Consider the following 15,227-nt stretch of genomic DNA (forward strand, 5'->3'; position numbering starts at 1 on the left):
CTCACTATCTTTTAGTGTTTTGTCCTGTATCAATATCTCCTTCTTTTGACACCCAACTAGGTGATTTCCCCAGCTTTTCTTTGATATTCTCTTTTCTATTTTTCTGTTTTAAAATTCATTTATTGCTTCTTTTATTTTCTTCAGGAATACAGACAATCTGAGTTGATTTCTTTCCCTTCATGTATTCTTCTGATGGTAAAAGTTTTTTTTGTTATTTTCTGTTCCCTCTTTGCTTTTCAAAACTTTTATACCTATTTCTCATCTAGTATTTTACTTAATTATGGAATAATTTCTTCTCTAGTTTTTAGAGGGATGGATTTCTATTTGCATGAAAGTACAAGAAAAATTCACTACCTGAAACCAGCTTGTCCAGATGTCATCCTTAACCTGAAACCAGCTTGTCCAGATGTTATCCTTAGTTTTGTCTCATTTGAGAAATAGCATTGGCGCTGCTTTTAATTTTTTTAACAGTACTTCTATATGCCTTAGTGTTCTTAACCCTGAAATCAAATGAAAAATTCCATTTTCTCACTATTTGTGCTACATGTTATTTTAGCTGTAATCTTCCACCTCTTTCACTGTTAGCAAGCTGCTGGATCATCACAGGGGTGAAATTAAGTTTTTAGGTAGATGCTCCAAACTGCTCATGTAGAAAGAAGATGTCTTGGAATCCTGTAAGTATGTTTAAACTTCTTATGTCAAATTTTTGCAGTACTTACTTTAATTGCGTATCTCTCAGTGACAGGGTAGAATTTTATAGAGTGGTAAAGAGCTTTAATGATTCCAAAAACATCAGAATGCAAAGACATAAGCATTTATTGCATATTTTGCAAAATGCAGTCGATTTGACAGATAAATTTATAATAAACCTAAGGACCCAGGCCATTTTCAGGGCAGAGGGATTTCCCAGAGAGAAAGGGACTTGGGGGTGGGCTGTGCTCATTGTCTTGCTGAGAGGGACAGCAATCCTGCTTCTTGGAGCTAGTGCCACCAGCTGCAGCAGAGGAGCTGCTTCTGCACTTACTCTGTAATAAATGCAATGCTTTGAGCTTATGCCTTTGCCATCATGCTAGGATGCTGCCTGCTGTGTTAATCCACCAGTAAAGAGACCTCAGGTCATGCAATAATATGTGCCTTTACCGTCTGCCAGTACCCCCAGGACTGGCTATTAATTTTCAAGTTGTTGAATTTTCATTTAATGTACTGCAGCTCTCTGAAGCATGGTGAGTTTCTTTAACCATTAAAGCAGTAAGCTGTATATATAAAATAATAAGCAGATGATGATGTGTAAAGAAGACATAACACTGCCTTTCACAGGAAGAACCACTGGATGGGGGATTATTTACATTTCTGCACAGTGACAACTTGACTCAAAGGAGGATGATGATGATGGCTATAAAACGGTTTGCTACTTCCACCGAGAACTCGGTGCACAGGTTACTCTATAAGTGCCCTGTAGAGAGCTGCGAACAAGGGCATCGCCGGGGACGGGGATTTGGCTTGGTGACAGCCTGAAGCCGAGAGGAGAAATACGCGTTATCCAAGCGCTGGTCCCGCCGGGACGTGCCCACTCGCCCTTACTGCCGGTCGAAGCCTGCGAGCGCGGAACCTGTGGTCTCTGCCGCGGCGCTTTTCTGCCTGAGGTTCAGGGATGTGCGTGCGGGCTTGCTGGGGGCATGTCTGGCTACCTTCCCGCCTACGTCTGCGGAGGGAGCAGCCGAGAGGAGACACGAAGGAAAAAAGAAGAAAACCCCCCATCCCCTTGCGGTTTGCATGCCCTAGCGCATTTCGCAGCGCAGCACGGCGCGTCGGCCGCCTCCCGCCCGTCCCCGCGGGGCGCTCCGCGGCCGCGCAGAGCCGCCCGAGGCCGCCGAGCCTGCGCGCAACTCCCGCGGCTGCCCCTGCGCGCCCGGCACGCCGCCTGCCTCCAGCGCGGCTCTCGGGACTGCGGCTGCAGGGCTGTGCTCCCTCTCCTGGGGACCAACGAGGGGATGGCGGATGCCCCCTTCCCCGCCGCTAGGGCCGCCCCCCGCAAAATCTCGATCGTGCCAGACGTGGAGACCCGCGGGTGCCCGTGCACATCCCCCGGCGTCTCAGCTCCTGGTTGCGGGTCTCCGCTAGGCTGGGAGGACCGGACCGGCTGCCCCTCGGAGAGTCGCCCTCTGAGTAGCTTCAAAATTAGAAATATTTAAATGTATATGCGTAGCTATAAACATGCATTTAACATTTTATACATTTTGCCTATTTATATTTACATGTATATGTACATACGTAAGCTTTATTTCATTTCCCTCTTTGGAGGAAAATACCAAATCAATGCCACCCTTTCTCCCAGGCATGTTTCCCTTCTAGTAAACGAGGCTCCACCTCTGCTAGGGATTGATTCGTCCAGCAGTTTTTAGGATAATTTATGAAGCAACCTGATGAGCCTATTGGGCGAGTTGCTCGGTCCTTGCAGAGTGGGTTTCTACCTGTTTGGGTGTTTTATTTTATTTTTTTCCCCCTTCCCCTCCCCTCCCTCTCCCTCTCCCTGCCGTGTGCCGGGGGGTGGTGGGATCGGTAGGGTCGCAATTTCCCAGGCTCTCCGGAGAAAACTCGGGCAAGGGAGAGCTCCTTCTCGCTCATGGATGCGTGGGGGGGCCCCGCGCCCCGCTGGATCCGCCGCCGCGGGGCCCGGCTGCTGCTGCTGCTGCTGACCGTGCGCCTGGGGAGCGGGTGAGTACGGCGGGGCGCCGCGCCTCCCCCCGCCGGGACACGGTACCTGCGCATCGCGCCCCAGGCTGAGCTGGGGGGCTCGGGGCGGGGGCCGGGGCAGGAGGGGCGGCGTGTTGCGCCCCCAAACTTCAACCAGAAAGGTGTCGGTGCTGCCGCTGTGGCTCCCGCGGGCGGCTGCGGCGGGAGCCGGCTCCGGCAAAGTAAAACTTCAGCCGCATCCCACTTGTTCGCTGGGCGGGTTGGTGAGTCCAGGCTCGGCTCGGTGCTGGAAAAGTCTCCCCGTGCCGAGGGCGGCCCGGAGCCCCGAGCTCCCCGCGCGGTGCCGCCCGTCCCCGCCGGCGGCTGCGGGGAGAGGGCCCGGGAGCGCGGCCGGCGCTGCCGCTCCTGCGGCTGCTGGTGCGGGGCACCCAGCGCGGCCGCGGGACCCGTGCGGAGCCCCCGCACGGCACCGGCTCCTGCCGCTGGGAGAGGGATCGGGCTCACGCGTGGGATGGAGCAGGGCAGCTGCTCAAGTCCCCGAAGTTGAAAAGGTGCGTTTTAAGGGAGAGTTAGAAAATTGAGCTGGAGACCTCTGAAGAAACAACAGTTTGGTACAGCTGTGTACATGTGTTATTAGTACCCATAACAACGAAAACCAATGTGATAATTCAACTCCATTAATGATGCAGAACTAATGTGAACCATTCCACAGGTTATACTCATAAAAATCACAAAGCAGCACTTCAGGTATAAATAAAGGGTATTTGACTGTTGCTCAGTGTGTGTTTCTTTTAAATGAAAGACGAAGTTATCATTCTAGAGGATATAAAAATATGTAGTGTAAAGGCTAGCAAAAAGGAGGAAAAAATCTATTAAACATTTTTAAGGCTCATGTAGACCCCTTCACCACTGAATGATGTGTGAGGTATGTTGATCTCATCCCATCTCTCATCTTCAGAAGGCTGCTGTGTTATCCTAGTAGAAAAACCAGTGATTATACTTTTCTTAACCTGTGTCTTTTAAAACCTTGATAAATTATGGAAATGTTTTTCAAAGACATTGATGAAAATGATACCAGTGCAGCTGTGTGTCTTCAGAATGTTTCTTAATGATCGTAGTGTACCTCAGGTGTGAAAGAAATTATCAAGTGGTTTGAGAGAAAAGAATATGCATGCTAATTTATCAGTTCAAAGACTTTGTAACAAAGGAGGAGAACTAGCCAAAAAAAAAATTATTTTGCTTTGCTTGTCAGACTGTGGTTGGGATTATAAAACTAGGTGTAGATTACTATGGATGCATCTCATTAACATTATAATCTATAAATAAGTTGATAAGAAGTGAGAAAAAGAGGTAACTTACATGCATTGTTTTTTTTTCTGTGTTCCAGGACATTTCAGATAAAAGGGAACCTTTGGTATGAATATCTATGTATCTGAATCAACTGTTTTCAGCCTTGACTTTTTTTTCAGAGGCTACATGGAAAAGTGGTGTTTGAAAAATTTCCCCCCCCCCTCCTTTTTTTTTTCCTTTTAAGTGACCTCAAATGGACATGTGTTGCAGATCATGATTCTCTGGTATGTAGAGCATTGCAATTCATGGGTGCTTGCTTAGGACCTTTGGCACTCTTTAAAGTCTGCTACAAAGTAGGATGGAAATACTATTTTTCTGCTTCTTTGGATGCCTCTCTATAGTTTTGGCCCAAGATTTTTCCTTGAAGCTCAAAGTAAAACACAGGAGTAATGCTTTTTCTCAAGAGTAGACGAGGCTGCACTAACTCTGCCAGTTTTTCTAAAACTATCTTGCAGGAGCCAGTCTGCCTTTTCAACAGATATTTTTAAAAGGATGCAAATTGCATCATTTTTAGTATGCATGTATACACAAAGTACTTTGGGCTGAGTATGAATAAAGTTGCTTCAGCTGCAACAAATGGAGCTAAAGCCTAAGCAAAGGCACTGGAAGTTGAGCCCAACCAAGAGTTTATTCTATTAAGATACTGCCCCAAAAGCTGTTCCGTGACATTGCACCAAACTTCCCACACCAAAGTGTGGGAACTCTTTCCCATAAAGAAGCTGTTTACCTCCAGTTCTTCACCTTCAGCACTAGCAGATCAGAATGGCCAATGCCCTTGATTTAATTCCATGGGTCAGTATTTTGAAGGACTACTTTTGTCAATCTGAGATATCTCTTCTGTAGCAGAAATTGGGCCGTGAGCCTTTCTACAAGATATGTGCAGGGAAAGAATACTTACCCAGCAGTAACTGCAGTCCTAAATGTCTGACAAACCCATTTTTCTTGTTGAATTCAAATAAACAGATAATTGATAGGCAGAGCAAAAGAACTGACAATATAATTAATGTTATTTTCTCAGTTCCACCCGTACAAGTACACCATAACTGTAACTTTTCTTCCAATTTATACTTCTTTAAATGGTACATGCTGGTCAGCATGCCTAAAAGTATATTTTAAGCTTAACTTAATTTTGGCCATATCTTCCCTTTCAATTTGTAATCTGATGTTTTAAAAGCAATTATAAATGCTCTATTGAAATGCAACTGTCAGCAAGTACAAATGTCAAGCGATATTTTCTTTTCAAAGTATCTGTTAGGAAAATATGTAATACAGCCTACGTTTTCCTCTCATATAAATTCCTGGATCAGAGTTAAGCCTGTCATAACAATGTTGGTTTCTTAGCGCTTGATAATAGTGATTTACTGTTTCATTTGAACATCTGTGATGTTTATTCATTATTATCCTCACTCTTATGTGCTTTGTTCATGATGTGACAACAAAGAACTTGTTATTCAGCAGTCCCAGTGGTTTAAAATACAGTTTATTATATTGAAAGTTTGTTAATATTTTCTTTTGTTGGTATAAAGTTTAAAGAGACCTAAATATTGAGAAGTACTTATAGTCTTTGCACATAATCTTCTTACAGCGGTTTCAATGAAACCTTCAAACTATGTCGAACTGTTAAATAAAGAAAAGGCTCTCAGCAAATTGAAACAAATTTTCATTTACTTTTAACTTTCTGTTTTTTAAATCTGCCTGATGTTAAAAAAAGCACCTTTGCTGCAAATTCAAGCCTTTTTGAGCTGGACAGAAAAGTTTACAGGTGAGCACTTGTTGAGCTTGTTCAACTTCTTTTTCTGAATACAGAAGTCTATCTACAGAGTAGATTACAAGGAGATCGGGAGAATAATAAGGTGTTTTTTCTTTGAAGCTCTAGACAGATTGTATTAATCTGGGTAAAACAGAACACCTAGTACATAGGACCACTTAAATGGACTAGGTATATGCACTGTTTGAAAGTGAGTTGCTTTGGTTTGGGCTATCATAAATTTAAACTAAGAGTCGTATGTGTTGAATTCACAGAAAAACAAAAGTGATTGTCTCAAACCCCTTTTTTGTAGTACCATTTATGATAGAAGAGACTAACACTTTTTGAATTACCTGCATAACTTTCTTGCACTGCATCCTAAATTGGTCATGTGCATGAGTAAAATAACAATATCATAACTTAGTTGGTAAAGAGCAGCAGAGACAAGTATGAATTACAAATTACTGTAAAACACTGACAGGAACCTTTAAAGGCTGGTGGATGACAATGACACTAACTTTTATTTCTTAATTTCTCTGAATAGCAATAATTTGTACAGAGTGATTCAGATGCAACTGAATTAATCTGAATTTGACACAGAAGTCCTGATTTTGAATTTTTACACACGCAAACATTATTTAAGACTGAAAATAATGTGGTGAGTTCAGTGGCCTACAAGTCAATGTAAAAAATTGATTATATATATATATATAAACCCAAAATGGTAAATAATGGAGCAACACTGAACTAATAAAGGTAACAAGAGAGATTAGGAAGGTCATCAGGAGTTCATCAGAACAGAACTTATTTCAAAGAAGAGGGCAATTTCATTGATATGGATATGGTGGAAATAAATTGTTTCTAAAATATGCTTTAATTGGGGATTTTCCAGTCAGTAGGATCTGTTGAGATAATCTGGTCTTATATAAGAATGTATAAGAGGCTAAACAAAACTGGAGAATTTACTGTGGCACCTCTATTAGGTTTGCTCCTTCAGTTTAACTAAGTTCCTGCATACAGACTTGGTGAGGAAGAATCTGATGAAATATTACACGGTATTTCTAGTCTGAGGTTTCTCTGGCTTCCAGCCAGTGGATCTCCTGTTCCCAGTGTAACCTGCTACACCTGGCTCAGCCACTGGATCCCGTTGTCCATCTCTTTGTGGGAAAATCCACATCTTCTTTTATACTTCTGGTTCTGCAGGGTAGCCTCAAGGTATAGACCAATGGCTGCAGCTGCTGTTCAGGAGCAGAGTGTGGTCATCAAAGCTCCTCCTTGTTCTGATTGCCTCTGCCAAGTTTTGCCCTGACAAGAACTCAGAGCATCTCAAGTGAATCCCGAAAATTCTTAAAGGAATCAGTATTTTGGTCAGAAAACATCCTGGTTTCTTTCTCTTTCCAGCCTAATCTTTCATAATATGTTGTAGAAACCTCCTCACCTCAGGGCGACAGGAAGCTCCAGTGTGGTTAGATTCCACGCAGTTGTTGCAGGATGAATGATCTAGTTCAAAATGAAAGTTGTGTACAAATGTGTCACAATTGGAGACACTCTCTGCAGTGTGGAAATGTCCACTGAATTGGATTCAGCCATGCTGCAGTCATTTGAACTAACCTTTGAAGCACATCCCTGGTAGGTGTCGTTTAAGAGACGACTTGATAGCCACTTACATTCTTCTCTCACATGAGTAAACTGAGATACCTACATTTCTTCAGAAAATATTTAATTATTTGCTTGACCACTTTTTTGTGCGCTTTCCAATTTTTTGTCTGAAGAAGAGATACACACAGAATATTTCTTCACTGCTACTTCATACTGCTCAGATCCTGTCTCACAGGATTAGCTCCAATATTGTTCAGGTGTAACTCATGTTCTTTTTGCCTTGGTTGTCAAATTCTTTTCTGTGTCACTGCATTCGTGTCTGGTAAGGTGTGAATGTCTAATTCTCTGTTTCTAAATTTATATGCAGCAATTTTTCTTTGTTTTAAGGAAGACAGACAGACTTAGTGGATAGGAAAAATCTGAGGTAGAACAAAGGGGATACATCCCCTTTGGATTAAATTATTTGATGTCTCAAATAGATTGTTAGTCCTTTTCTTTAATATGGTTATCTTCTTGTTTAAGGCAGTGTATCATGAGGGATTAAGTGTTATTATTAGTAGTGGTAATGTAGTATTATTGTCCAATTTGTCTTTCTAAATAAAGTTTGACTGGATAGAATTTATATTAGTAAAAAAATGTAGCATTCAGTGTCCATTTAGATGGTAAAATGTAAATGTAAGTCACGAAAATTTTTTTATTTCATTGTCCAATGTTAAATTTGCATGACAGAATAAATTATGTAGATTTTTTAAAAAAAATAATGTGTCCTCATTGTTTTCTCTGGAGGAGAACAGTTCTTAATATCATTGCCATACAGCCATTGGATATGGATTGGGTTGTGTTAGACCTGCTGTAGGTGACCTATGGACGTATACCTTAGGTTCTTGCTTTGCCAGTGAGGGCTATCCAGCTGATGGCCTGTGCGTTGTGTCCAGCAGGGGACAACTCTGACTACCATAAATTTTAGTTACCATCTAACAAGAGGTGTAATTCTTCTGTTTGAAAGATATGTGTAATGTAATACACAACATCAGAGAAGACAATTTTGTGCATAGAGACAGCAAGCTTTTGATTACATGGTTTAGGTATTTCCATTAGTCCTTACAGAGTATATTCATCTTTCCATACAATTATTCATTAACTTAACTGACCTTTGGATTAGTCCATAATTGCCTAATTTTACACTAAAATTTCAGTAGAACCTATTAATTATATTTCTAGTGGGTACATGTTGTCATTGCCTAGTTATTGTAGTTGTGTGGCTTTTACTGTAATTTCAAGCTGAATTTACTTATATGCTGCAATTACAGTGTGCAATTCAATGCAAGTCTCTGGTTCTGTTGCTGCTTCAGTCATGCATATTTCTTTGGCTCTTGTGGGAGGAGGATAGCACCTGCTCACATGTGTAGCAGAATTTGGAACTATTTCACAGAAGTTTGGTTTTGTGAAGTGTTTTGGTAGATTTCTTGTCACCTGAAGATTTTGCAGGAAATATATGATGAATTGTGTTAGAACAAATACTCAAATGGATATGCTGAAATACCATCAGCTTAAATGACTGGAAATGCCTTATAAAGGGTTGCTCATATTTTTTGAGATGCTGGTGATATTTAAGAAAATTAACTTTGCAATTCGGTGAATTTTATAGTTAGTGTGGGATGGCATTTAATTAGGTTAACATCTTTTTTTTTTTTTTAGGTTATAGTTCTCAGCATTCATTTATCAAAGATTTGTTTTAAGTCTAGTTTCACTATGGAAAGTGTATCTTAGATCAAAGCACTAAGCCCATCAACAGTGTATCTGCTCATTTTGAATTTGATGGCAATTAACTTTCCATCAGTCAAGTGAAGATAATGTGTGAATGATGTGCTGATGTGTGACACATGGATTTATGTGTTCCTGTCTTTGTGTCTTTGTGTGATGATCAGTCTGAAACTTCCAGGAGATCTGGTACTGCCATGGTTAGTACGTGTTTCACATAACCAGAGAAGTTATCAACACTGGGACCTTCCTTAGCAGTTTGGGGATATTTTGACCTTTTTTTAATACCTGTTGTCCCTCTTCAATTATATCTACTTAGGTTCTATAATTTGCTTTGGTTACCCTCTTACTTTCTGTTCAAGTCTTCATTGGTTTCCTGCTGCTTTGTCTAGATGAACAGTGCACTATGGCTGTTTACATTTTGGTTATTTGATTGCATGCTTTGGCCAAAACCCACAAAGAAAGTAAAACCTACCAATGGAGAAAACCAGATTGCACCTCAAGTCCTGCGTTCAGTTCTGGGCCCCTCATTATGAGAAAAAACATCGAGGTGTTGGAGTGTGTCCAAAGTAGGGCAATGCAGCTGGTGAAAGATTTAGAGGTTAAGTCCTGTGAGGAGTAGCTGAGGGAACTGGGGTTGTTTAGCCTGGAGAAAAGGAGGCTCAGGGGGCTCTTACCACTCTCTACAACTGCCTGAAAGGAGGTTGTAAAGGTGGGGGTCAACCTCTTCTCTGAGGTAACTAGAGACAGGACAAGAGGAAATGGCCTCAGATTGTGCCAGAGGAGGTTCAGGTTGGACATTGGGATAGATTCATTCCCAGAAAGCATTGGAAGGGGCTGAGCTGGGTGGTGGTAGAGTCACTATCCCTGGAGGTGTTCAAGAAATAACTCTGTGTCACTTGATGCCATGGTCTGGTTGACAAGATGATGATCAGTCAAAGGTTGAACTTGATGATCTCAGAGGTCTTTTCCAAACTAAATGGTTCCATGATCCTGTGAAAAGACATCATACAACATGTTCTTTAAGTTTGTAATCAGAAAACAAAGTAATTGCTTCAAGGAAAGAGAAGTGAGAAGAGTGTCCTATTTCCTTCTTTGTCTGAGGTGGAGCAAGAACTGCTCAGAGTATCGGGAATAATGATTTCAGCCATAATGTTTCTTGAAGACATTTTTTTTCCATCTTGAAATATTACTTTTTTACCAAGTTCATATGTTTGCAGACAGGGCTGCTGTTCTGAGGGAGCAGGAGAGCCTGGGGTAATGGGTTGACAGGAACATTATAAAAGTCATCAAGGATGAGTGCTAAAATCTTGCACCTGAATGGAAAATCCCCCTCAGCAGGACTGGAGCTGGCTAGCTGGGGAGCAGCTCTTCCAAAAGGACCTGGAGCTGCTGTTGGAGAGCATGGCACCTTAGCAGCAGGGAGGGCCAGCAGCCTCCTGGGCTGTGGGATCAGTACACATTCAGGAAGTTGAGGAAATTGACTGTCTCCCTCTGCTCAACCCTTGTGAAACTGCATGTAGATACTGCATCCAGTTTGGGGTTTAAACTGGAGGGGGCTCAGGAGAAGATACCAAGCTGGTCAAGCAGGAGCACCTGTCCTAAGAGGCAAGGGCTGATCTGACTGGAGAAAAGATGACTTGATGTGGATTCAGCATCAGTCCCCAGCATTTACTGGGAGACAATCCAGAAAACAGAGGTAGGCACTCCTAGTGGTGCATGGTAAGAAAATGAGAAACAATGGTGATGAATTGCAATCTCAACTAGATATAAAGAAAAAATTGCTAAAAAGATAATTAAACAGCAGAACAAGATATCCAGTGAAGGTTTGGGATGTCTTTCCCTGGAATTTTATATATCAGCTGGATTAGGCAAGCACCCTGGTCTGAATTCAGATTCAGCCCTTTGACTAGAAGTAAACTTTTCAAGATTCCTTCTAAATTTTATGTGAAAACTAATAATTTCTCTGGAAAATTGCAGAAATCAGCTTGTATTTTTTGTTTTGTTTTGCTATGTGTGCAAAGTGCTAGCTCCCTATTGTGTAGCACAAAAAGAGAATTGTAGAAACAGGTAGTTTTCTGCCTCAGGTCTCTACAACTGAGTATTTTTGTCATCACATATGGAGATAAAGACATGGTCAAAGTAAGATTGCTATATTAATCAAGCTGAATATGTTTGAGAATCCAGCAGCTCTGAAGTGGTGCAGAGAATTACCTGTACTTGGCTAGAGAGATGTGAGAAAAATTGTCAATTGATTTCTGGGCTGCAGCTTGATAGGACTAGAGGCAGCAGTTATACTGGTTTGACCATATCAGTCTTTGGATGAACTTTCAAGGAGAGAAGATAAATTTTGTATTATGTTAGAAGACTGATGGATAAAGAATATCTGAGATGCTTTGAGTCTTTATGACAATTTAGTGAGATCAGTAAAATCTATTTGAATTAATAGGATTTGACCAGTGTTATTTCAAACAGCATGCAGCCTTATGTGAAAACTGACTTGGAGAAGAGCAATTTGTGTGGATTTCAGAACAAAATTGTTCTCCCAGAGGATAGCTTTAATAGTATCTGTTGTTCCTCTTGTTAAAAATCCACACTTCTATAAATATTTTTTGCAGTCAGATTGTGCCTTTATTCAGTGCTCAGAGTTAAGTCTGGTTGTATTGTTCAGTAATTTTGAATTAGTTTTTAATATATAGATGTCACAAAGATGTTGAAGATTTTTTGAGAAATGTGATAATGCTTTTAAGTGAAGGTATCACTGCAATTAAAATTAGTTGGACTGAAGTTAGTGTGTTGGAGGAAATGTTTAATATCTTTCAGAGATGTGCTTCAAAGATGTAATGGCTCAAAAGACCTTAATCATCCAATACTTGTGATATGCATGAACATACCACAAGGTTAGTGGTCCACTCAGATACATAGGCAATGCTTTTTGTTACAGGGAGTGAACACCAGAGGCGCATGTTTTTATTCTGTTATTGCTATGATTGTTCATTTTTTTTTGCAACAAAGCTTATTTAATACCAAGTGAACTTCCCTATGTAACTTATACTTCTAGTGTTCAAATGTTTCTGTGTAGGAATTCCTAATATTTTTTTCACGCTTTTCCCTGATAATTAATGTCCAAATTAATCCCTTCGCTAAACACTAAGGAAGAAGAAGGGAAAGAAAAAGCAGGGCAGGAAATTATAAACAGCCAGACAAATATGAAACAAAACAAATAGCACAAGGCACTATGTGTATTCAGAAGAAGAATCAACCTAAGAGTATGTGGTTGGTGTACTGGAAAGAAGATATAGGGAATAAGTAAAACATACTTCAGTGGGAGAGAGAAATACACTTTGACACACAAAAGAATATGCCCAAGTCTGGCAAAGCAGAAAGGGGGAGAAATTGATGAAAACATTGGAGATGGAATAGATGGGGGGAAAGAGATTTTTTCAAGAGAATGTCTAAACCAGTTTGGGAAGGATAAAGAGGAAGGACTATAATATCAGGGGGTCTATATCCCACAGGATTATGAGGCGTAAGTGGTGCTTTTTGGACACATATTTTCAGTAGCTGTAGTTTTTTGCTTGCAGTTACTTTTATTTTCCCAGAAAATTTCTGTGACACATAAAGCATATCAGGGACGATGCTGATGATGAAATGCAAGAGTTCACTTCCACAGAATTGTAAGGGAACTGATGACTATGAAGTCAGCCATAAAGTCTGAAAGATAAATTTTGAGAGATGAGTCTTGAGAGTGAATGCTTTAAACCATTCACTACTGACAGCTAGCAGTGATAGTGAGCTTTCAAGTCTTTTCTAGAAAAATGGAATTGATTTCTATTTTATGAGTCATGATTATGTGGTCCTAATTATTTTTTCTATTTGAGAGAAGTATTTGCATACCTGAAGGAGTGCTGGTAAATTCTCAACTTCTGAGGGTACTACAAGTCTAACTGACATCCATGTTTTATCTTAAGAAGATTCAATAACATATGCAAATATATAATTTAAATTTCTGACATGAGAGTAATTATTAATTCCACATTGAAGTTGCATTTTTTCTCTGTATTTAAGGAACTTTGCTCTGCTTCAGGCATTTCTTAAACTTATCATCCTGCCAGAGTTCAGATTTTCATCTACACCTGGTCCTATGCCCTGGTCATTCACATGGCACAATTAAGTACTTGCATTTGTGTCTTCTGAACTAGAATCATCACCAGCCTCTGTACAAATGTCTGATTCTGGACATAAGTGTGTCAGTGACCATGTTTAGCTTTTCAGCAGAGCTTTAGGTCTTTTCTCATGTGTGGAATTTGGCTAGTTCAGGTGAGCTCTGACCTCGCATTGATGGGGCCATGAAATAAATACACTTTACCACATACAAGCATACAATGCTTGGTGCTCTGGAGCAAGCTAGTGTCTGGTTAGATGATCTGTTGGAAAACTTTCCTGGGAACCTTACCTGTCTTGACTGACTTGTTATGAAGGCCAGTCTGGTTAAATGAACTATTTTCACAAACCTGTGAAGCAGTATTATTGTTTACAAAGTAATCTGTCGTGTTAACAATTCAAGAAATATTTTTTGATTTTTGGTGGTTTTTTTTTTGTTTTTGTTTTTTGTTTGTTTTTTGGGGTTTTTTAAGTAATACAAAATAAAGGTTAAATTGCATTATATTTAGACAAAGGATGTATCCTGGGGAGCACAGCCAGTGAATAACAGCTGTCTTATGGCATATTTCATCATTTAGGTAAGTGTCACTGTGCCCTACCCCTGTGTTGGTAAAACTACTGAAGCAACTGAAGATCCTCAGGTAAATGAAGTAACACAACTAACCTTACTGTTTTCATTCACATATGTAAGGCAACAAGGAAAGAAGTGTATTTGTTTTAGCTCTGTCAGCATAGAAATTATCTGAAACACTCACTTTCCTCCTTATTTATTTATTAAATAATCATCACAGTATTTCTTGTACAGAAGGATCACTATCTCCAAATAGACGAGGCCCCTATGAAGGTTGTCTAAACCTCACAGATACCAAGAGCTTGATTGAGTTGCTTCTGCACAGACTTAAAGCTTCAGCAGAGATAACTCAGGTTCCTTGACAAGTCTCTACTTTTCCAGATGTCTACAGGTTCCCTATAAATCAGCCCATCTTGGAGGACTGGATATCCTTCCATGTGTTGGATAAGAATAGGAGCCTGGGAATGGACAACTAAATTGATGCTTAGCTATATTTAAATTCTCTCACTTATGCCATACATGTACTTCTGTGCATAATACTTTGACATGTGTGATGCAAATAGCAGTCAGAACATTTTCACTATATTAATTTTTCTTCCAGTTCATTGCATAACTTGACAGATGTTAATTGCAGCACAAAGGTCACCTGACTGATTTTTATCATATTTAAAGGAGAACAAAAACCTATGATATTAAGATTATTCTGAAGAGAAGCACATTGCCTGATGTTAAAAAGACTTATTTAGTCTTTAGTCACTTGTGCCCAGAGATTTATTAGTCATGGTAATGTCTCAAATTAGTTGAAGGACAGAGAGCATAATGGGGGCACTTTTTGCCTAATTGCAGTTTACTGTTGAGTTTATGAGGGTAGCTGAAGTGTTACAACAATAAGCATCTTAAGAGGTGAGGTGTCTTTCTTATTTATAAAATCATTAAAATCAGAATTAGCACCTGTATTAATAGACATAAAGTAGCACTCTGCCATGGAACAGAAATGTTTTAATGTTTGATGATGTGTTTTTGTTCTCAATCATAATCTCTCCAGACATTCTGAAAAAGACAGTGAGTGAACTTAGCTGGAACAAATACATTTTACAGTAAATGGAGAGATGATCAAGTATTATGTTCTGCGTATAGTGAAATAACCTTTAGATGAACTTGGAAAGGAAAAGAATTCCTCTTTAATTAAGTTTGCCTTTCTTCTTGGGGTTGTGAAAGAGACAGGATAGTGCTACCATTAAAATGGGAATGGAGTTAATTGGCATTAATCTTCATAGGTTTTTCAGATTTATTTTAATGACGAAGAAGTAAAAAGGTCCTCAGCCCAAGTTAACTGTCACT

At 40.2% G+C, this 15,227-nt stretch overlaps 1 protein-coding gene across 1 annotated transcript in view; it reads left to right on the forward strand.

Moving 5' to 3' along the window:
- Positions 1–2,311: 2,311 nt before the first annotated feature.
- The window catches only part of GABRG1 (gamma-aminobutyric acid type A receptor subunit gamma1), a 60,187-nt gene continuing 47,271 nt past the window's right edge, over positions 2,312–15,227 (forward strand). The window contains exon 1 of the mRNA XM_066548464.1: positions 2,312–2,715. Coding sequence (XP_066404561.1) covers positions 2,624–2,715 — 92 coding nt within the window. The 5' untranslated portion in view covers positions 2,312–2,623. The remainder of the gene's footprint in view (positions 2,716–15,227) is intronic.

The sequence above is a fragment of the Molothrus aeneus genome, chromosome 4 (genome assembly GCF_037042795.1).
Source record: "Molothrus aeneus isolate 106 chromosome 4, BPBGC_Maene_1.0, whole genome shotgun sequence".
Classification (NCBI taxonomy): Eukaryota; Metazoa; Chordata; class Aves; order Passeriformes; family Icteridae; genus Molothrus; species Molothrus aeneus.